The sequence below is a fragment of the Leishmania major genome, chromosome 19 (assembly GCF_000002725.2).
Source record: "Leishmania major strain Friedlin complete genome, chromosome 19".
Lineage (NCBI taxonomy): Eukaryota > Euglenozoa > Kinetoplastea > Trypanosomatida > Trypanosomatidae > Leishmania > Leishmania major.
Window position 1 is genome coordinate 94,649 of NC_007260.2, and position 20,692 is coordinate 115,340.

General features: G+C 59.6%; 4 protein-coding genes across 4 annotated transcripts; all 4 read left to right on the forward strand.

The window, feature by feature from the left end:
• Window positions 1-3,479: 3,479 nt before the first annotated feature.
• LMJF_19_0280 (putative sarcoplasmic reticulum glycoprotein) lies at window positions 3,480-5,381 on the forward strand (the record flags this gene model as incomplete). The annotated part of the gene is made up of 1 exon (XM_001682553.1): window positions 3,480-5,381. The coding sequence occupies one exon, from the start codon at window positions 3,480-3,482 to the stop codon at window positions 5,379-5,381; it is 1,902 nt and encodes a 633-aa protein (XP_001682605.1).
• A 1,892-nt stretch (window positions 5,382-7,273) lies between these two features.
• LMJF_19_0290 (conserved hypothetical protein) lies at window positions 7,274-11,386 on the forward strand (the record flags this gene model as incomplete). The annotated part of the gene is made up of 1 exon (XM_001682554.1): window positions 7,274-11,386. The coding sequence occupies one exon, from the start codon at window positions 7,274-7,276 to the stop codon at window positions 11,384-11,386; it is 4,113 nt and encodes a 1,370-aa protein (XP_001682606.1).
• Window positions 11,387-13,049: 1,663 nt separating this feature from the next.
• On the forward strand, window positions 13,050-13,994 carry LMJF_19_0300 (putative RNA binding protein; the record flags this gene model as incomplete). The annotated part of the gene is made up of 1 exon (XM_001682555.1): window positions 13,050-13,994. One exon carries the CDS (start codon window positions 13,050-13,052, stop codon window positions 13,992-13,994), a length of 945 nt encoding a protein of 314 aa, XP_001682607.1.
• A 4,020-nt stretch (window positions 13,995-18,014) lies between these two features.
• Window positions 18,015-18,773, forward strand: LMJF_19_0310 (uncharacterized protein; the record flags this gene model as incomplete). Its single annotated transcript, XM_001682556.1, has 1 exon — window positions 18,015-18,773. One exon carries the CDS (start codon window positions 18,015-18,017, stop codon window positions 18,771-18,773), a length of 759 nt encoding a protein of 252 aa, XP_001682608.1.
• Window positions 18,774-20,692: the final 1,919 nt, after the last annotated feature.

Sequence of the window (20,692 nt, forward strand, 5' to 3'; positions counted from 1 at the left end):
CTCCCCCTCCCCACACAACCATCTTTTAGGTGGAAATCAGCGACGCTGTTCGCATACATGCTTATCGGTTGCGCTCCTCTGACAGATGCCACGCACGCACATACTAGGCGCCTCGTTGAGCTCGCCCCTGTCCGTCACGTACGTCTGCAGGGTCGAGGAACGTTGCGGCTAGGCGACGCATTGTGGAGAACATTATTGCTTTCCTCTTTCGTTTGGTTACCGCGCATCCATGCGCGCCCCTGTGTATTCGCGTGCGCGTGCGTGTGTATGATCGTCCTTCTTAGCCGCAGACGTGTATGTAAAGATGTACATCAAGGGTGGGATGTGTAAGTACCCATATATTTATCTATGTAATCTGTGGTGTATGTAGTTGCGTGATTCGTTGTCATTGATGTCGTTGCCGCCTTCTGCTGATCATACTGTTGTGTGTGCGTATGCCTGTACGCGTATATGTTACCGCGTTGCGATGGCAACGGCGTCCTTTACTTTATCTTTCGGTATATATATATATATATATATGTATCGTCGTGCTGGCGTGTGTACGCCTTCCTCGCTTTTTCTTCGTTGCGTTTGTCGTTCCTGCGCCTTGTTGGGTGCCGCCGTTTTCGCCTCGGCGGCAGCTGTGCGCGCGGCTTCTATCACCCTTGTTGCGCGCACGCGCTGTAAGACCCTCTTCCGCATTTCGCTCTATCTCTGGTCATTCGACGACTCCCCCTCTCTCCTTTTTCACCGTGTGTGATGTCTCTGTCGTTGCAAGGGCCGAGCAGCGCTCATTTTGTGTTGTTTCCTGTTTGTTGTTGTTTGCTGCGCGCCACGGTGTGGTCTTCTGTACCCCCGGCGTTTGCTGACTCTCCCTCTCCGTTTCTCTCGCCTTGCACAAGTTTCTCTCCTTTCAGGTAGCTGTGGTCTCTCTCTCTCTCTTCCATTTTTGTCGTGATACTGTCGTTGATGCCGCCTGGTTGCGCTACATGTGTGTGTGTGTGTGTGTGCGAAGTGTGTTTGTGAGCGTCTTGTCTACCTGTGTTTTCTGTCTTTTCTGACCAGTGATGGCAATAGACTTGAGATTCTTCGCTTTTTGTTCGCATTCTCTCTTCTCATCGATACGTGCTACTGTTTTGTTTCTTCCTCAAGTGCTCTGATACTCACAGAGACTCTTTCTGCCACACGATAGCCAACACATGCACCAACCTCCCCCCACCCCCCCCCACACACGCACACACGCACGTGGTACTAGGAGGCTCAATCGAGCTTGTACAGGTACTCAGTCCCTCTTTTTTTCGATTTCTTTTGAATGTTATGTTTGAAGGCGAGTGGAACCTGTTATGCCTGTGTGGTGTTGTCGAGTCACTGCGGCTGCTACTGCTTCTTTGTTGCTATGTTCACCATCGCTCATGCACCCCCTCCCCCTCTCGTTAACTCCCTCCTGTGGTCCGACTCTCTCTATCTCTGACTCTTTTCTTTACCTCTTCCTCTAGATCTCTGCGTTGTGATTTTCTTTGCTGCTTCACGATTCCCGAACCTTTTTGTGTGTGTTCTTGTCGACTTCTTTTCAGCTTCACTGGTGCTGTCCCCTCACATACTCCATCACCGCTTGTGTGTCTTTGCGTCGCTGCCACTGTAGCTGCCTCTTCCCCTATTTCTTTACGGGTTTCTGCAGTGTCCGGCGTCCCCTCTTCAAGTGCGAGTGTGCTTGTGGGCATCGTGGGTGGTGTATGTGTTCCACCTCGAGAAACACGACGCGGTGTGTGTGTGTGTGTGTGTGTGTGTATGTCTGTGCCTGTGTCTAGGCATGCAAGATGGTTTTCCGTTGATACAGAGAGTGCCCGTCACCTTCTTGACATGTTTGCCTCTCCGTTCCTCTTGCACCCTAATGTGCCATGAACGCTCGCTCTACCGCTTGTGTTTTGCCGTGCATCGCGGATGTGCGGATGTGACTCACCTTTTCCCTCTTGATCCTGCCGGCGCAACTGTTCTTGTGGCTGTGGCTTCGTAGTGGCAATGTCGCCGGAGTAGAGAACAGCATCTCTGGTGGGGGCTCTCTTCCTCTCTTCCCTGTCCTCTAGCGTGTGGCGCAGCTGGACTGTGGGACGTTGGCGGAGGCCGTTTTTTGTTTAGCCTTTGCTTGTGTTCTTGTGCACGGGCTTGCGCGGTGCCGTGCACTGGGAACCTGCTCTCTTTTTCTCTCCGAGGCCCCTCTCTGTACATATTTTCTGGTGTCTCGTGTGTGTGTGTGTGTGTGTGACTCTGTCTCTGCGTGCCCGCTCCCCCTACCCTGCGAATGTTTCCCCATCCCCTCCCTCCCTCGTGGCGCGTTGGTTTCGGTGTTTGTAGTTTCCTCTATTGTGCCACCACCACGACACACACACACACACACACACACCACTCTCTCTGTTGCTCGCTGGCCACACCCCTCTTCTTCCCTCTTTTTGATGTTTTCGTGGCTTCTCACCTCCTTCGTTTATTTCCACGTCATTTGCTTCTCTCGTCATGTGCGCCTCCGTGCCTGTTTCTTCGTCAAGTGTGTGCGTGTGGTTCTCTCTCGTCTGGTCCCTCCTCACCTTCTCCTGCCCGATCTCCAGCATCTTCTGAGTCCTTCCTTCCGGCAGCGAATCGAGTGGCCAGATGATGCGCCACCACCTCTCTCTCCCACTCCCACCCATGCACGCAGCAACAACAGTAAACAGCGCACGGACAAAGAGCCGTAACAGATGATTCAGCAGGGAGACGAGAGCACAGACACTCTGCCTAGCTCTCCTCCCCTTTCTGGCCAAGGCTGGACAACGGTGACGCGCCTCTCTCACGTGTAGGGGGTGGGGATGGGACACCGCGTCTCACCCTCTCCTATCTCTCTGACGTGTCCTCATGTCTGGGGAATGCACACATGCAGTGCATCTCACGCTCTTCAAGTCAACGAAAAAAAAACGGCCAGAAACTGGCACCGATCAACCTTCACGTCTTCCCTTCTGCCTCTGCTCTACGTCACTCTTTTTTTTTCTGCACCACACAGCACATCTTCCATCGTCCCACCTGCGCCCCGGACGTGTGCGGCGGTGTGCCTTTGTACCCCCGATCCGTGCGTGCCATCATGCGTGTATCTTGAGCGCTTGTTTGCCTTTCCGTCTCTGGTCCGCCATTTGCTTGTGTGTGCGTCTGTCTGTCTTTGCTTGGGCGCATCTTCTTTCTCTGCTCTGGTGGAGCTGCTACGTGAGTGGTTTGCTTGTGTCACTTGCAAGGCTGCTTTGCCGTTCTCTCTCTCTTTCTGTGTGTGTGTGTGTGTGTGTGACGCCGTCCCGGTCTTCATCCCCATCCTCCTCATCGGCGTCGTCGTACTGATCGCTGTTGCGTGCGTGAGAGCTGACGTGCGCTTTGTGTGTCTGTGGGCGAAGCGGGGAAGGGCGACTTCAACAGCGTCATCTCTCGCAGCGAGTCTTCGCCCCTCTTCTTCTTGTCTTGCGCATCTTTTTTTTTCCGCGTTGCCGATGTCCATCTCGGGTGCCGCTGCCCCGGCGCCTCTGCGTGGGAGGGAGTCGGGCGGCAACGTACCAGGCAGCATGGGGGCGCTCATCAAGAAGCTTCACCCTCTCTACACTCAGCGCGTGCGGCCGCTAGAGGAGATGTACAGCTTCGACGTCTTCCGCCCCAGCTGGTATGAGGAGACAATCCTCAACGAACGCCCCTTCATTACGCTGTTTGGCCCGTGGTCGGCTGGCAAGACCACCTTCATCAACTACCTCTTGCAGAGCAACGACTTGTGGACTGGGCCCCAGCCGACAACGGCAGAGTTCACGGTGGTGATGTACGGCAAAGAACCGGGCCCGGTTGCCGGCCAGGCGCTGGCCAACTCGAAGCATCTGCCGTTCAAGGGGCTTCTCGATTTTGGCGAGTCCTTCATCAGAAACCTCAAAGGCTTCCAGGCGCCTCATGCACTCCTGGAGCGCGTCACGCTCATCGACACTCCTGGCGTGCTGGAGAGCGCTAAGGACATTCACCAGCGCAAATACGACTACGTGAACGTGTGCCGCTGGTTTGCGGAGCGAAGCGACTTGATCTTTGTCTTTTTCGACCCCAGCAAGCTGGACGCCGGCGGGGAGCTTCGCCAGCTCTTCCAAACCTCCTTCAAGGGGTTTGAGAATCGTCTCCGTCTTGTATTGAACAAGGCCGACACCATCTCCACCCAGGAGCTCATGCGGGTCTATGGCAGTTTGTTCTGGAACTTATCCAACTTCATCAACACAACGGAGCCGCCGCGAGTCTACGTTGGCAGCTTTTGGGATAAGCCGTACAGCCCAAACTCCTTTTCTCGTCTCTTCGCTGAGGAGAAGTTAGACCTGCTACATGAGTTGCTCGAGGTCATCCCGCAACAGGCGAGGGACAAGAAGGTCGCGTCGCTCATTCGGCGAGCCAAGGAGGTGCTCGTGCACGCCGTCATCCTTGGTGGCATCCGGGCCGACCTGCCGCTTCTCTTCGGCAAGTCTAAGGCGAAGAAAAAGGCCGCGGAGCAGCTGCCAAGACGCTACGAACTCATCGGCGCTCGCTACAAGATGAACCACCGCGACTTTCCCCCGGTGCAGGCGTATCGGTCTTTTCTGGAGCGCTTCGACGTCGCGAAGTTCCCACCGCTGCAGAAAGCGGAGAAGGCTGGTCTCATCCGTGGCATTCAAGAGCTGATTGACACGATCCTGCCATCCATGCTGCGGCCGGTGTGCAACACCCGAGCTGCGAACCCGTTTGAGGAGGATAAGCAGACGGGCTTGCTGAGCATGTACCGCGATCATGTGCTCTTGCAGCGCGATGGTCGGCCTGGCATGCAGGGAGGCACTGACAAGGTCGCCTCCACCATGGGTCAGGGGGTGCCCGACTCGGCGACCACGGGTCCGTCTTCCAGTGTTGCCGCCGCCCCCGCATCCGGCCCGTCGTCTCTACTTGGCCCCGGCCCCGCAGTTACAGCACTTTCTGCGTCGCCACCCTTCATAGAGTTGCCTTCCCGCGCGATGGCTGCTTCTTCCACGGCTGTCGCCGCTTCGTCGCCGCCGCCACCGCCGCCATCATCAGCCGCGGCGACATCGTCGCCAGCTGACATGCAAGCCATGATGGCGATAATGCAGCAGATGGTCGCATATCAACAGCAGCAGCAACAACAGCAAGACCGACAGAGCAGCAGTGCACCTGCTACCGTCAACTCACACGGGACACTATCCTCATCGTCCTCAGAGACATCTGGATGTCTTGCTGAGTCCTCCGTCCCGGTGACCCCGCAAGAGTCGAACCTCAACAGCGAGCCGCAACCACCTACCGTGGTGCCTCAACTCGGCCTGCCCAACAGCTGCGCTACCCAGATTAGCGCATGGGCTGGCGGGGACGAGTCAAAGTCGCAACACTGAGCCGAGTGCCGCGCTTCCTGCGTATCACAGCCTTGTCTCTATCTTTTCTACTCGCATTCTTGGCTAACAAGGAGTATCACTGATCTGCCGCTGTGGGCGCGTCTAAGTTCTTTTCCTTCCTTTGCGCGTCTTCTTGTGTGTGTGCGGGTGTGCTCGCGGTCTCTCCGTGGTCTCCTCTTGTTCATCCATGACGACACCACCTTGCCCGGTGTATGATGGTGCATACCTTGTGGTAGCGGCTCGTGAGGGGATGGCGGGCAGGGTCAGAGCTTGACTCCGTCACCCCTCCCTCCGCTCCTGTCTTTACGCGACCTCACTATCCCTTTCCTCTGTGGTGCACCCCCGTTCGCTGGTCTCTCCCTCAACCTTTGCTTCTTTTCTCTCTGCGCTGCCGACTGGTCATGGCGACATCGAATGGTGCGGCCAGGAGTTGGAGAGCGCTGGCCAACTGCCCTCGCTTTATGCTATAGGGCACCATCAGCGCAAGGCCTACCCCGCACTCCTCACGCACACAAAGCCGAAGGGACTGAGGACGAGGGGGGGGGGCGGCAGCGAAGGGAACAGATGTTGAAGCCGCACGTGTGCCTAAGAGACGTGGTGGCCATCGCTGAGATGGGGTAGCGGGGGTGGGGACACACGCACCAACAAGTTCCAAAGAGGCTTTCTCAACTTTCACTGACGCTGCGTATGTGACGCTGCCACAGCTTCTGTCAAGGATGTGCGCAGGAGGCGGGGATGGGGGCATCCATGTGGGAATAAAGGGGTGGGGAGGGTGTGCCGTTCCACCCTCTCTTCCGCTATCTTCACATGGCTGCCACGTTGAAGTCCCTACGTGTGTTGTACGATGCGAATTTCAGCTCCGCACCACTAGCTTCCCACTGCTCTGAACACGCTGACCCCTCTCTCCACTTGCTACGCTTCTCTCCTCTTTGTTTGCTTCTGCATGTCGGGTCACATAAACTGCGACGGTTGCTACCTGCTGCTGCGCCCTACCGCGTGAGCGACGTGCGTGCGCCTTCTGGCCGCATGACCGCCTCGTTGTTGATACTGCAGACGGCTGCATCGTTGGTGCGCGCAGACACAGACTGTAGTGCGTGGGGAATAAAGAGAGGAGGAAGAGTCATCACACTCTCCTTCCCTCGTCCTGCTCTGGCTTGTGAGTAGCGTGGAAGGCACCCATGCACCCACACACGCGCACATTTCGGCAACGCGCCTCCGCTGACGCTGTTTTAACGACCGCCGCCCTACAGCCTCTGCTTTCCCAACGCTGTGCTGCTATTTCATCGCGAGGGATAGGTGTGTGGGGGGGGGGCGCCCACCACTAGCGATACCGCGAAGAACATGAAGCGCAGCATCTCTATTGCGCCGCTTTCACTTCCTCCCTCACTCTGCGTTTATCGAGTGCGTGTGTACAGTGACGCACAGTTCCCTCACTCAGTGCTCGGCGGGACACGATGCGCGGCGAAGTCTGTGATGATGGCCTACATGCAACGCCGCCGTCGAGCAGTTGTGACAGCCACAATGGCAGTCATGTTCTCCATGACCCAGAGCTGCTTGATTTGATGGAGGCTGCGGAGGATACAGCGCTGTTCTTCCGCGCTCGAGCTGACTACAGCGAGGCACCGCCTTCCAACAATGAAATCGCTTCTAGCATGTCAGAGCAACCACCCAATGCCGCGAGCACAGACAGCCCGGCAGCCGTCGATGTACCTGCCGCAGCGTCACTGCCTTGCCTGCCCACTTCGCTCCTTGTTGGCGGATCGCTGTTTGTGCGTGAGACTCCGGTGTCTTCGCCCGCTGCCATAGCGCACGGCAAGACGCCATCTCCCTTTGGAGCGGCGGGTGTCGCAGCTGGCTCGGTCTTCTGCCCCTTCACGCGCGGCTTTGTCTCCATGTGCTCGCCACACTGGGGCCACCTGTGCGCGGTCGGTTTCAGAGTTCGTATGTCGCTGCAGGGCGGCAGGCGCGTGGTGCTACAGAAGCCGCACCTACTGCTAGCCCGCGCACGTCAGCTGCAGGAATGCACCATGCAAGACAGCCTCAAGATACCCAGCAATTCGACGGAGCCTCACAGCGCCAGCTCCGCGAAGACGCTCAAGGACTCTAGGTGTACGGAGACGAGACAGAGGCGTCCAGCAGGGCTTTTCGAGACGTGGGGCTGGAGCCCGCACCTGCAGCAGACTCTCGGCGCCACATTGTGCTCGGCCCCCCTGGAGAGCGTGGCCGCCTTCCGTGCTGCGGTAGAGGCGAATATGCTCGCTGGAAGCCTCTGTAAAGGTGCACAACTCATACCAGTCGTGGGGGCTCGTGGCAGTCGTGCGATGATGCCAGCTCCTTTTGTCGCAGGGCAGCGCACCGCGCCCGCGAGAGATGGAGCCCGAGAGGGATGGGCAGCGGCGCGCTGCCCGTGGAACACTCGATGTCGCGTCCTGCAGCCCCCCTCCTCCTTGAGGCTGGGCTGTTCGTCTACAAGTGCGGTCGCGTCATGGGTCACCGCTTGGACATCTGAGCCGATGGGGTCGCCGCCGAAGCTCCTGCATCCGTGGCCTGCGTGGACGGAAGCCCACACGGACCGCCCCACGTTGCGGTTATTCGGCCTACCCGCCTCCGTGCGCGCTGCTTTTCTCGACGTTCCTTTCCCCTCGCCCTCCACATCCTCGTCGTTGCCGACGCCAGCAGCGCTGATGGAGGCTGCCTGCGGTGCCGCGCTGGCCCAGCTGGCGGGGCAGGTGCAAGATGCGGTGGAGCACGGCCAGCTTGCCGCAACGTCGCGACTATACTTCTGCCCCCTCGCCCACGCCGTGGACTACAGTGGCACTCTTGACTTGCGTGCGTTTGCTGTGGAGTGGGGCCGGCGGCACTGCGACGGCGGCAGTGGCGGTGGCGCATCCGCTGCGCCGCGAACGACAGCGGTACTCAGTGACTCGTCTCCTGTGCTATCGCTTGGAGCGGAGCTGCCCATAAGCGATGATGCTGATCCTGCTGATGCGGCGGCCGGACGCGCCGCTTCTACTCCGCCGCTGCGAGTGGTCGTCTTCAGCAACGCCCACATGCTGTCGAAGCGAGCGATTCGCCGCTTGCTAGATCAATGGACCCGGAATGGAGCGTCAGTGCGCAAGCTACGCCAGCAGCAAGAGCGCGCGCAGGCCGGGCCGCGCGAGTGGCGCACGCTCATGGGTAGCCGTCTGCTTCTTCCGCTTGATGCCGCGGCCATTCTGCCCCACGTGCGAAGTCTCTCGATTCCCTTCGGCGACGTACAGGCCGTCTTTATTGGCTACACGGCAAGCCAAGGCCCTGTAGAGGGGGCGAAGGTGATGAATTCGCCATTGGATGCGGGTAGGCATGCGCCACTTCCTCTGCCGGTGTTACCGCCATCAACAACGCCTGTAGGCTTCCCCGTGCGCGTCGAGCTTGCGGTGAGCACGAGCGCGCATGCGGACTTGCTTCATGTGGAGGAACCCCTCTCCGCTGCTTTGCTCCGTGCATCCACCCTCTATCGCAGGTGCCTCGACGCAGCACAGCGTCGTGAGTTGGTGGAGGCGGTGGTGCAAAGCACTGTGGATGGCGCGCCAGCGGGGGCCGTCTTCGCGAAGCGGCAGTCTCAGCGACTCTCTAGTGGTCGTATTTTCTTCGAAACCAGTAAGGTGCCCCTAACTGGCACTCAAGGTCGCCTGCAGCTGCACGAGGCGTGCGAGGCTGCCCTGTCGCTCTTATCCCCGCTGGAAAGCCTCCTGCACCCACACCTCGGCACTGAGAGAGCTCGCGGCAACCGTCCTGCGAGGGACGACGACGTCGTGTCACTGCTTGTCATGTACCCACTCTTGAGCACCGTGCACATTCGCCACGTGCTGCTAAGCGCTTTTCACGTACGTGTCACGCCGACCTCCACCGCGGGTGATGAGGCTCCACCGGCTGTGGCTGCTGCTGCTGCTGCTGCTGCAGTCGATGGCCCCGTCGCAGCTGCGGAGATGGTGTGTCTCCGCGGCGGCAACGACAGGACCACTGCCGGTGCCGCAACGCCGCCTCCCTCCGACCCCCGCGTCCGCTTTGTCGCGTCGCGCCTACGCGCTAATGAGCATGAGCAGCGGGAGCGTGATGTCCTGCTGCAGGCGGCGAAGGTGCGTGCCGCGGCGGCGGCCGCAGTGACGGCAACCCCTTCCTGTGCGCCGCGCGCACCGCTTCTTTTTCAAGCGTATGCCGCTCATGTGGAGCCCGCGGTGCTGCTGGGGTTGTGGACGCCGACGCTGCTCTTCCGGGCCCCCACGTTGGCGGATGTGATGGCGTTGCGCTGCTTCTTGTTAGAGCCACTCCGCACCAGCTACGCAGCCTCGCACCGAACTCCTACAGAAGCGCTGCCTCGCGCCAACTTCGCGGACGGCGGCGGTGGCGGTGGCATGATCGCGCTTCGAGTGGATGATGTGGACGTCATTCACTTTGACTACGCCGACGGGGCAACGCGCCACAGGCGCACCCACCGCCTGTTTGGTGTCCGGGCATCCTTGTGCCCCGCATCGGCAGCTACACCACCCCCGCGAACAGGAGCCGGCGCGGTGGGCGAGGAGAGTCTGCGGGACGCGAGCGGCCGCAACCTCGTCGCGCGTGAACTGGCTCTGTTGGAGACGCTGCTGCAGCAGTGTCTCAAGGAATGTGCGCGGGCAGCGACGTTTTTTCCGCTGTGGACGGAGCACCGTCGCTACGGCGACGCCGCTCCCTGTGCTACCACGCACCAGAACAGCGAGGCGGGCCCCATGACGAACCATGGCGATGGGGGCCCCGCAGGGCTCAACTTGCTGCCCTTCCCGTTCTTTCCCTCGAGCACCAATCACCGTTCCCTCCTCGACTTTCCTGGCGTGACGGAGTCGTTGGCGTCGTGGGCGCCACGGTCGACAGAACTGCGCCTTTTGAGCTTGGCTGCGGCACAACGGCCTTCCCTCTCCCTGACGATCCGCAGTCGAGTGGTGCTGCTGGAGTCGGTGTACGTGCCGGCCAGCGACGAGGTGGACGCACCGGACGACGATGCCGGGAAGGTTGCAGCAAGGAGCGGTAGAAAGGTCCCAAACCGCGTGGTTGCTCGACGCGGGGAGGTGTGCGAGGTGGCCGGCTTTGTTCCCTGCAGCCTTCTCCTTGGCCGTGGAGTGGCGTCAACAGCGTCGGAGGGCGCCGGGGGGTCCAGGAGCCGCGACGAGAGCGCCACGCGTGAAATGTCTCTTCCACGCCTCGTACGGCAGCAGGTGGCTGGTTGGTCTCTCACTGAGCGGCGACTGATAGAGCACTACATGGCACAGCAGCAGCACGCATCGGCCTTGCCGTTGCTGCGCTGTTGCGCCGCTCCCCAGCCGCGCCGGGAAGATCACCTGAGACAGCCGAGCACCAGCCTTTTCGTGCTTCCTCCACGTTGCACCGTTGTCGGCGGCTACCGCTCCCTTCACTACTACGGCCTGCCGTTGCTTCACTTGCCATTGCTGATCTTGGCTGGCGGCTTAGCCCGCGCTCAGCCTCCCCACTCGGCCGTGAGCCCCTCCAAGCTGAGCAAGACCGCCCTAGGGTCTTGCAAAGCGTCGCGCGCGTCTGCCTCGGACAGCGATATTGGCGCACCGCCAGCACTTCTTACGGCCACCTCGCCCTCGGCCTCCTTCGACTATGCCCTGCCTCATCTCTTTCACCCGCATCACGCCGACCCGGCCAGCTGCAGAGCAACTCTGTGCTTGACATCACAGGAGCGACAGCAGGCCCTCGATCTGCTTTTCGCACAACTGCGCGACGCCACTGCCGCGGTCAGCGATGGCGTGAAAGCAGCGTGTGGGAACGACGCCGCACCACGCTCGCTTATATCCTTTGTGGAGGACGTTCTCTTTACTGAAATGTCGGATGGCACTCGCAACAAGAAATCCGCAGATGCTCTCACTGCAGGTGACCGTAACAGCAGTGATGCACATGCGGTGCTCACGCCACCGGTGTGCTGTCCGCTGCTGACCGAAATGGCCCTCTACTCGCACGTGCGGTAGACCATCTCCAGCCCGTGCATGAGGGCCTCGACAGCGCCGCGCTCGTCTCTAAGCGGTACACATGCGCGTGCGCTGAGAGGTGGTTGAGTGTTGACAAGGAGCAAAAATGAGCTCACTCTCCATCGATTCAGCTATCCGTGAGAGATTTCAGCGTGCGAATACATGTGCGTGTGGGCTCCACACCGCGCCACGGCCTCTTTTTTTTTGCGGCGGCTGGGGAGGGGGGGGGGGCTGTGGTGACAACCGCCGTGCACTTGATAAGTGTCCCCCACTTAGCTGTTGACTGGATTGCTTCCCTACGCGCACGCCCCCCTCCGCCTCTTCCCATCTCTCCCTTTGTTCCTTTCTGTTCCAATCGCTGAAGGGACACAAAGCGCATCTGCTCCTCTTGATCTGCTGGCTCTGCTGCTCTTCTTTTTTCTTTTTTTTTTGGATGCGGCGGTGGAGAAGGAGAGGGGAGGGGAGGCGGTCTCCACTTTTTTTTGTGGGTGCTCTCGTGGTGGACTTCAGGCCGCCTCGCCCGGACCCCGCCCCGCTTTTGGTTTTTCTCCCGTTCATGGAACGGAAGACGAGAAGGCCACGCGAAAAAAAAAGGTAACCAACGAGTATCACGAAGGGCATGGCTCACCTCCACAGGTGTGCGCGGTTGTGTGGCGCGCCGTTGAGGCGAAGTACGCTGGCCTCTGTGTGCATCCACGGTGCAGAAGGGGGGGGCAGCGACGGATTACTCACTACCCCGCATGGGACCCTCTCTTTGCATCTCTCTCGCCCCTGGTGTTTGCGTGGCTTTTGCAGTGGGCGACGCCGCATCGGGTGCCGTGGCCTGCGCTCGTGCGTTTCCTCTGCGCCTACCGGTGTCTGTGCCGTCACGACTCTCTCTTTGCTCTTCACTGTCTTGCACCCGTTCACCTCCCTCCCCCCTCCCCATGCGTGGGTATCTGTGCGCGTGTGCCAGCTGTGTAGTAGGGATAGTACGCGTGATCTCCTATTTTGGTTTGGCTTTGTATACCCTGTCTTTAGTGGGCGCGCTAGGGGACCATCTCTAGCATAGTGATTCCCCGTTTTGCATCATACACACACACACACACACACACGCAAACACACAAACAGACAGACAGACAGAGAGGCACAGAACGGCACACAGACACACTCAAGCCCTTGCCCCACCCGCTCCACTCTTCTCTATCACACACACACACACACACACACACAGAGACACGCCCGGCCTTACTCAGACGCACGTTGGTGACGTCGAGCCAAGGATCTTTGGCGGCGAGTTTGATTTCACAGATAACGCAGGAGGATTGCCCTCTAGCTACAAATATATAAGGAAGGAGTCCCACGCCAAGGGAATCGGGTGAGCACGCGCACTTGTTGATCGCCACGCACAACCTCTTCCCCACCCTGCTCTCCACGTGCTAACCTATCCTTTGTCTTTCCTCCTCCTTCCCCTGCCCCTCTTCTCCGCTCTCTCTGCCTCTCTCGTTCTCCCGGCCCTGCGCTTGCACATCCTCGCATCGCTGCGGTCCGTTTCTGCGCTGAGCCCCATTTGATTTCCTTTCTGCCGTCTTGTCGCGTCTCTTCGCCTTCCTTCTCATCCCTCTACCCCCCAGGTCGCCCCCTTTTCGTCTTCTTACCTTGCGCTGCCGCCGACTGTCGCCGGATGATGAAGTCCAACGTCGAGGCCGACGCCGCCGCGACGGGCCCCTACCACTGCAACGGCATAATGGCGCCTGCCATGAGCGCAAACGAGCCCATGCAAGTGGTGTACAACCGCACACAGAAGCGCGTGCCGGTTTTCCGTGACAGCCTGATTATGTACGAGCAGCAGATGGTGCAGGTGATGGAGGAACTGCGCACGCTGACGATGGACGTGAATGCACTACGGGTGCATTACGAAGAGGCGCTCCAGGAGAAATTGTACATTGAGAACCTCGCTGCACAGGCGGAGAAGCGCGTGCAGGACGTGAAGGAAATCGTGGACCGCTACGTTGGTGTCAAGGACGCGGTGGTAGCCAGCGACGGGTTCACGTATGAGCGGGAGACGATCTCCTCGTATATCGAAGGCTGCAAAGAGGCTGGCGGCACGCCGACGTCGTACCAGACGGAGAAGCCGCTGACCTCGCTGCTGATCCCGAACCGCTCGCTCAAGACGCTGGTGGATCGCTTGGTGACGCTGCAGAAGGCGGAGCCGACGCCGCCGGCGCCGGCCGACCGCAACCCGGTGCAGCACCACTCGAAGTCGATAACGGCGGGTCGTGCAGGAAACATCTCTATCAACCAGCACGAAGGCCAGCGGCGCAACATGCACGGCGGCGGAAAGGACAGTTCCGGCCCGGTGGAGTTGAACGCCAAGGGCGAGCGAGTGCACCCGTGCATTCGTGTGTACGGATACTGCAACTACAACGAGAGCTGCGCGTACGCGAAGTATCCCTACGATGCGTGCTTGTCGAATCTCAAGAACAAGTGCCGCTTCAAGAACCAGTGCCACGAGCGCCACGTCGAGTTCCGCGGCCCACTCGACGACTACGGTAACTGCGCTTCCACTAACCAGGGGCCTAACCAAGAGAACATTGCGTCCGAGCCCGTGGGGGAGGCGAACAAGTAGGCTCCATGTCTTTCATCTTGGACGCTCCCCCGTCGCTCTCTGCCACACGCACACAGACGCAGACGCAGACGGAAGTGGGACGGCAAGAGAGGAGAAAGGCACCGCAGCCACCCTTGCCAGCGGGCCGCCTTTTTTTTTCGTTGTCGCTTTAAAGGCTATATTTGTTGCATCTCCCTCTCTCTGTGTGTGCAAGAGGGCTGTTCTTGCCCCTCCGACTTCCTGTCGGATGCTTGCTGCTCTATTTCCGAGTGTGCTTGTGTGCGTGTATTCTCTGTTGTCGCTCGATTCAACGCCGGCATTTCTGCACCTCTCTCCCTCCCTCTCTCGCGGCGCCTCTTTCGCGAAAGAAGCCGTTCTCTCCTCACCCCCGCGCATGTTGTCTTTTGCAGCCGTCCCTTTGTTTTCGTTTCGCTTCTCCTTCTCTTCCCCTCTCTTCCCTTCTTCCTCTCTCCCTCCTCCTCACCTCTCCTGTTCCGTGCTCGACGCGCTCTCGTTTCTTCGGCTCCTCTTCTCTTTCCCGCGACCTGCGTGCTGGCCGCGCGCCATTGTTGGCGTCTTCGGCCAGTGTGCACTGGTGAGGCACTAGCTTCATTGCGCGTATGCGTCGACTGTGATGGCCGAGGTCTCGTGAAGGCACTTCTTGCCGATGGGGTTGGCGGGATGAGGGGTGGGGCGGGGTGTTGAGAGGAAGGCTCACGGGCTGGGGTGAGTCGGTGACTCGGCAAAGACGACGCCTCGTCCAAGGACTGTTGTTAGCACACACCCTTCTTCCCCATTCGGCTCCCCGGCAAGCGACTCTTTTTTCCGGGGTTGTCTCTTCTCCGAGTTGCGAGACAACAAGAGGACGTCCTTGCCTAGGCGCGTGCGGGCACCTGTCCGCACTTTGGATGCCTGCAGCCACGTGTGACGAGCATCGACAGCGTGCAGTGCTAATGGCGTACTGCCCACTGCTGCGCTCGCGTTGTTGTGCCCTCGCCCCCGCCGGCGCCGCTGCCCTCCTGCCTGCGCCTGCTGCGAGGGCGTCCGGCTCGGCGTTGTGCTCTATATGCCGCGTGTAACCCGTAGATCGCTCACGGCTCAAAGCGCAACTTCTTGCACGCCATAATCTTGTCCACAGCGGCCTGATTGTGCACACCGCGCTCGCGCTGCGTGGGCTCCTCACTTGTCAGGTGTTCATGGCTGCACACCCTCTCTGCCCTCTCAGAGGGCCAGACCACGGGCTCTCTGTGCGCGGGCGCATGCCTATGCACGGGCCCCTTCGGCTGGTCACACCGACTCCTGTGGGGGGCGTGCGTATTCGGTAGAGGATGGTGTGTCCCCTGCCGCCACAGACTCATGGCCGCGTTGCGCCTGTCGTGGCGCGTGCGGGCAAGCCCCGCAGACGCGCCCCGGTGAAATGGACGGAAATGGAGGATGAAGACAGCGAGCCCCCGAGACAGCAACGCCGTCCTAAAGCAGGCCCCATGATCCGAAAACGTGAGCGCTGTGTGCACGCGCTCTCAAGCACAGGTGGCATGGTGTGTCGCATTCACGCAAGGCATCCAGAGGCCGGCAGAGCAAGAGTGATGGACGGAGAAGGCGGGAAGGGATCCATGCAAATGGCCCCCCACCCCGCCACACACACACACACACACACAATGCATGCGTGCGAAGCATGTGCGGCATGCCCTCCATCTGACCGTGTGGGCTGGCGCGGCGCCGATGCGGGAAGCACGCCGAGAACACGGCGAGTCGCGCCATCGAGTCCTCCCGGCTCGAATGTGGCGAGCCGCTGCAGAATCTTGTGGAATGCCGCGGCTTGAGGCGACGGAGGGCGAAGCATGGCATGCGGCCCGGGCACAGGGACTCGGAGGGCCCTGGCCCGCAGCTGGCCAGCTTCCTGCTTGAGCTCACCAGGCATGCACCTTGACCACCACCTGTTATCCTCACAGCGGATGCCACCGTTTCCGGCCTGGGGCAGGACCCTGGGCGCAACCCTCTCGGATCAAGGCATGCCGTCCTCCCGCGTCTCCGCCTGGCGCTGATCGCGCAGCGCGTATCGGAGAAGGGGACGAGGAAGGGCGAGAAGAGTCCGTACGACGCACGGCCCGATTCGACGGCAGGGACGGCTACGTCCTGGTCCACCAGGAGGTAGCTGTGGTGCAGCAGAGGTAGGTGAGCTGCGGTTGTGTCTGCGTGTGTACGTTTATTAACTTGTGCGCGCGAAGGTGTGGAAAATGTCTTCTCAGCTCTTTCTCATCTCGTTCTCATCTCGTTCTCATCTCTTTCTCATCTCTTTTGTTTGATTGTGTTTTCCATCGGCTACTCTTGGCGTTTTCGCGTGCGCGTGTGTTTGTTTGTGCCGGCGTGATGTGGGACAGGAGGGAGAAGACCGCCTGTGTGTTAGCCCCTTTCTCTTGCGTGCTAGAGTGTTGCGAGATGCGGGCAGATGGTGGGGAGCGACTGTCGGGGACGGCGAAGCTCATGTTCTGGTTGACGGTGTGGCGCCTACTCTCTTGCGTTCTCTCTGCACGCGTGCGAATACTTTTTCCTCAGCGTTGTTGATGGGCAGACGGTGCGCAACCGCGTGTGGTCGTTCTCTCTAGCATCTGGGTCTCTCTACCGCCAAGTGATGCGTTCTTGCATGTCTGGTGTTATCCTCCTGTGTCCGTGTCTATGCCTGCGCCTCTCTCTATCTTTGCAGTTGTATTATGGTTCATGCACCGCGCGCTTCTGATGCGAAGGATAGGTGGGGGTGGCCTTTCCGATGGTGTGTGTGTGTGTGTGTGTGTGCGATGCGGGGTGTGGTGGAGACGGACAATGTTTTTGTTTAACGTGGCCAAACCGAAAAAAAAATGGAAGAGGGAGTGTGGGAGAAGAAGAGAAAAGTGGGAGGGCTGCTCCTGTGCTCTCTGTAAGCGAGGGCTTCACCTTCGTCTTTTTTGTTGTTGTTCGCTGTTGGCGAAGGGAGCAGACAAGGATCGAGTGAGCAGCAAGCACAAGACGAAGCAGCAAGAAGGAAAGCATGGTCAGGGGGGAAGGGGGCAAGAGAGCGTCGAGGAGAGGCAGCCTGCAGATGTGCAGCACAGGGGTGGTAGGGTGGTGTGTGGTGGCTGTGTACATGTGTGTGAGTGGGGGGCGGGGGAGTGAGGGAATGGCGAGGAGCGCGGCGATCTGCTGCATTCGCTTGGGCTGTCATCGTCTCTCACGTGACTCGTGTCTCGTGAGAAGTTGGGGCCTGGTGCCCATCTGGCTGTGCATGCGCACACGCAAACACACGCGTCCTCTGCTGCGTGTTGGCTTCTCGGCTGCCCACCATCTCGGCTGCGCGTGCGCGTGTATGCATGCCGTACGCACCGACGCAGACAACTGAAGATGGCTGCTTGTGCGTTGCCCCTTTCCATCCTTGCCGTTTCACAACGCCTCACACCCTTCTTGGATGCTCTTTCCATCCTCTTCTCTTACCTTGCTTGCCATGTTTCCCTGGCCTGAACAACAAAACACACGTGCGCGTGTGCACACCTTCCTCGCCAGCGCGCTCCTTCGCGTGGGGACCTACATTTGGGTACGCTAGACGTGTGTGTCCGTGTATTGACTTTCCTTTGTGCGCGTGCATGCTATGCTGCCCTTGCGTGAAACTCTAGTGCTTAGCCAGCAACGGAAGCAGAGCAGCAGCAGTACGCCGCGCCGTCAGCGCTGCAGCACCGGCTCCAGCACCAGCACGGGCTGCGCGCCCGCTCCCTAACCCCTCTTGTCTCCGTCTCCTCTGCCGCCCTTTCAAGGGAGCGATCAGCCTTCACTACCCTTACTGCAACAGCGTGCCCCAAATTGAAGGCGGTGACACACAGACGGGACTTCTGGCTGGGACTCTCTTCTGTATCCGTACGTGCCGCAGAAGCAGACACACCGCACAACCAAAGGACACCCGTCCGTTGCAAGCGTGTTCGGACCAGGCGCTCGAACAGCAGCACAACGCAGAACACTTGGAGACATACGCTAATACCTCTCTTCATCTTGCAGCCCCTTTTCCTAGGCCAGACAATGACAATCCGCAAGTCCACAAACCTGCTGGACGGCTTCCTGTCGTCGCTGTCCATGATTCTTGTGAGTGAGATTGGTGACAAGACCTTCTTCATAGCGTGTCTCATGTCGATGCGTCACCCGAAGCTGACGGTATACATTGGCGCTCTCGGTGCCCTAGCTGCAATGACGATACTGTCGGCGCTGATGGGCGTCGTGGTGCCCAACCTGCTCTCTGTGCAGGTGACGCAGATGTTGGCGGTGGTGCTCTTCATGGCGTTTGGCTGCAAGATCCTTTACGACGAGCTGATCCGCAAGAAGGCTGACGACGAGGAGAGCGAGGACGAGATGACGGAGGCTGCTGCGGCGTTGCGCCGTCGCGATCCGAACGATCCGGCTGAGACGGGTAGCATGGCGTCGTCGGCCTACGTAAGCGCACCGGCTCGCCGCTGGCGCAAGCTGCTCAACCCCGTCATGGTAGAGGCATTCACGCTAACCTTCGTTGCCGAATGGGGAGACCGCAGCCAGCTGGCTACGATTGCGCTTGCGGCTGCGAAGAACCCGTACGGCGTGACAGTCGGCGGTATTCTCGGCCACGCCCTCTGCACCGGCGGCGCCGTTGTGTGCGGCAACCTCATCGCGCAGCGCGTGTCCATGAAAACGGTGAACATAGTTGGCGGCGTTCTTTTTATCATGTTCGGTCTCGTGACCTTGTACGAACTGACTTATGGGGGGCATGAGATCGCCAAGACTCACGAGCGCCCGGCGAGGACGGAGTAGTCAGTGTGGAAGGAGTAAGCACACGCACGTTCACATGCAACACCTTACAGCGCCGTTGCGCAGCTCACCACAGCACCGAGGATTGTGTCCGTTGCGGGCACGCTCTCCTCTGCCTCCCCTGCCCTGCTTCTTCTAAACGCTTGGTTGTTCTGTTCCACACGGGCTCCGTGATGACTGGGTCGTCTCACTCTCTCTCGCTGCCGTTGTGTGCCGGTGTGTCGCTCCGCTTCTCTTGCTTGCTGGTGTTGCTTGTCGGAGAGCAGCAGCAGTCCCCCCCCCCGTTTCTCCTTTGGCCATTCGACTTTTTCCTTTTTTTGCTTTCCATCCAGTTGCGTTGCTACCGCATGTAGTTGCTTGCATGCGGCAGGCGCCCCTTACCCCTCTCCCTCGTCGAGTGCATGCCCTCCGCCCGCCCCTGCCCTTCTCCTTGTGTGGCTCTCTTCCACGGTCATCCATGAGGAGCGACTGAGGTAAAGCGCACGCGGCTGGGGGGGAGGGGACTCTGTGCGTCTGCGCATGAGAGAGAGCGAGGGGAAGGGAGGGGGGGGGCGAGCAGGCGCTGCGGCTCTTATCACTGATTATCTCGTCCTTCATGGAGCACTTGTGTGCGTGTGTGTGTGTGTGCGTCTGTGTTTTCGTCGCTGTTCTTCATTGCTCTTAATCCTTGGCGCTGTCGCATCTCTGTCCGCTGGATTCATTCCCTGCCACTGCTGTGTAGGTCCGTTCAATAGGCGAGTGTCGGACTGCTCGTCTCTTTGGGCATGATGGCGGTGGCGAGCGGCTTTTGTGCGTGTGTCCTGTGGTTGGTGGCAGAGCGATGCCCCTTTCAGTCAAGGCCACTGGCCAAGTCTCTCTGTTGGATCGCTATTTGTTTTTTTTTTCCCTTTTCGGTTTGCTTTGAACGCCGCCCTGATGACAGGGGACACCCCTCAGCGCGTGGCATCTCAGGGTCGAGCACACCCGCTCTGCGTGGGGCAGCTGAGTAGCCCCCCGCCCCTGTCCCCCGCCAGTGCCGAAGCATTTCTGCTGCTGGTAGAGGGCCAAGAGCCTACGACGTGCGGGTGGTCAAAGCAATGTAGCGCCACTGACGTCGGCGGCCCGGTCGTATATAACGCTGCGCTGGAGCGATCTGCGACTGTGAACACGACTGTGCCATCCATATGGTAGACAGCGTGTCAGCGTGACTCGAGCGTATCTCGCCCGGCCCTCACTGCCCTGCTGGCGGGCCGCCTGTGTGCCACCCCGAGTGTGGTGCGCTATGTGGGGAGCAGCATAACGGGAAGCGACTGTGAGGCAACCTGCTTGGTGGGCGGGGTGGGCAGAGTTTGAGGCAGAGACGGTGCTCCGATGACTGTGTCGGCGCATTGCTGTAACGCGCTTCTGGCGCTGCTTCGCACCCCGCGGAACGGGGGCCTGTGGCTGACTGTGAGGGGTAGGGTGGAGTGGTGCGGCGTGCTGTATGGCGGAGACCGTATACGCGTCGAAATGAAAACAGAGTAAACCTTGCGACATGAAGATGCAAGAGGGGAATAGGTGGGAGTATGAAGGAGTAAGAGAGACGAGGCGGAGAGGGCAGCGGACAGACATGGCTTGCGATTAGGTGTCTTTACTTGTGGCTCGCCTCCATCCTTGCATCGAGGGTGTGCGCGTGCTGCGCCTCGCTGCTCTTTTCTCTTTCTCGCGTATTCTTCCGCTCCATCTCTATCTTTTTTTTTTCTCTCCCTCACCGGTACGGTAAACTCTAAGGGACAATACCGATGATGCGACTCGGTGAGTACGCGGATAGAAGAACACCATGCAAAAAGAAGCGGGACGCCGCTCACTCGCTGCCGCATCCCCGTCTTCCCTCCCTCCCTCTATCCTGCTGCGAGACGCCCATGCAATACGCACTGGATTGTCACGAAGGAAAGTGATGCTGC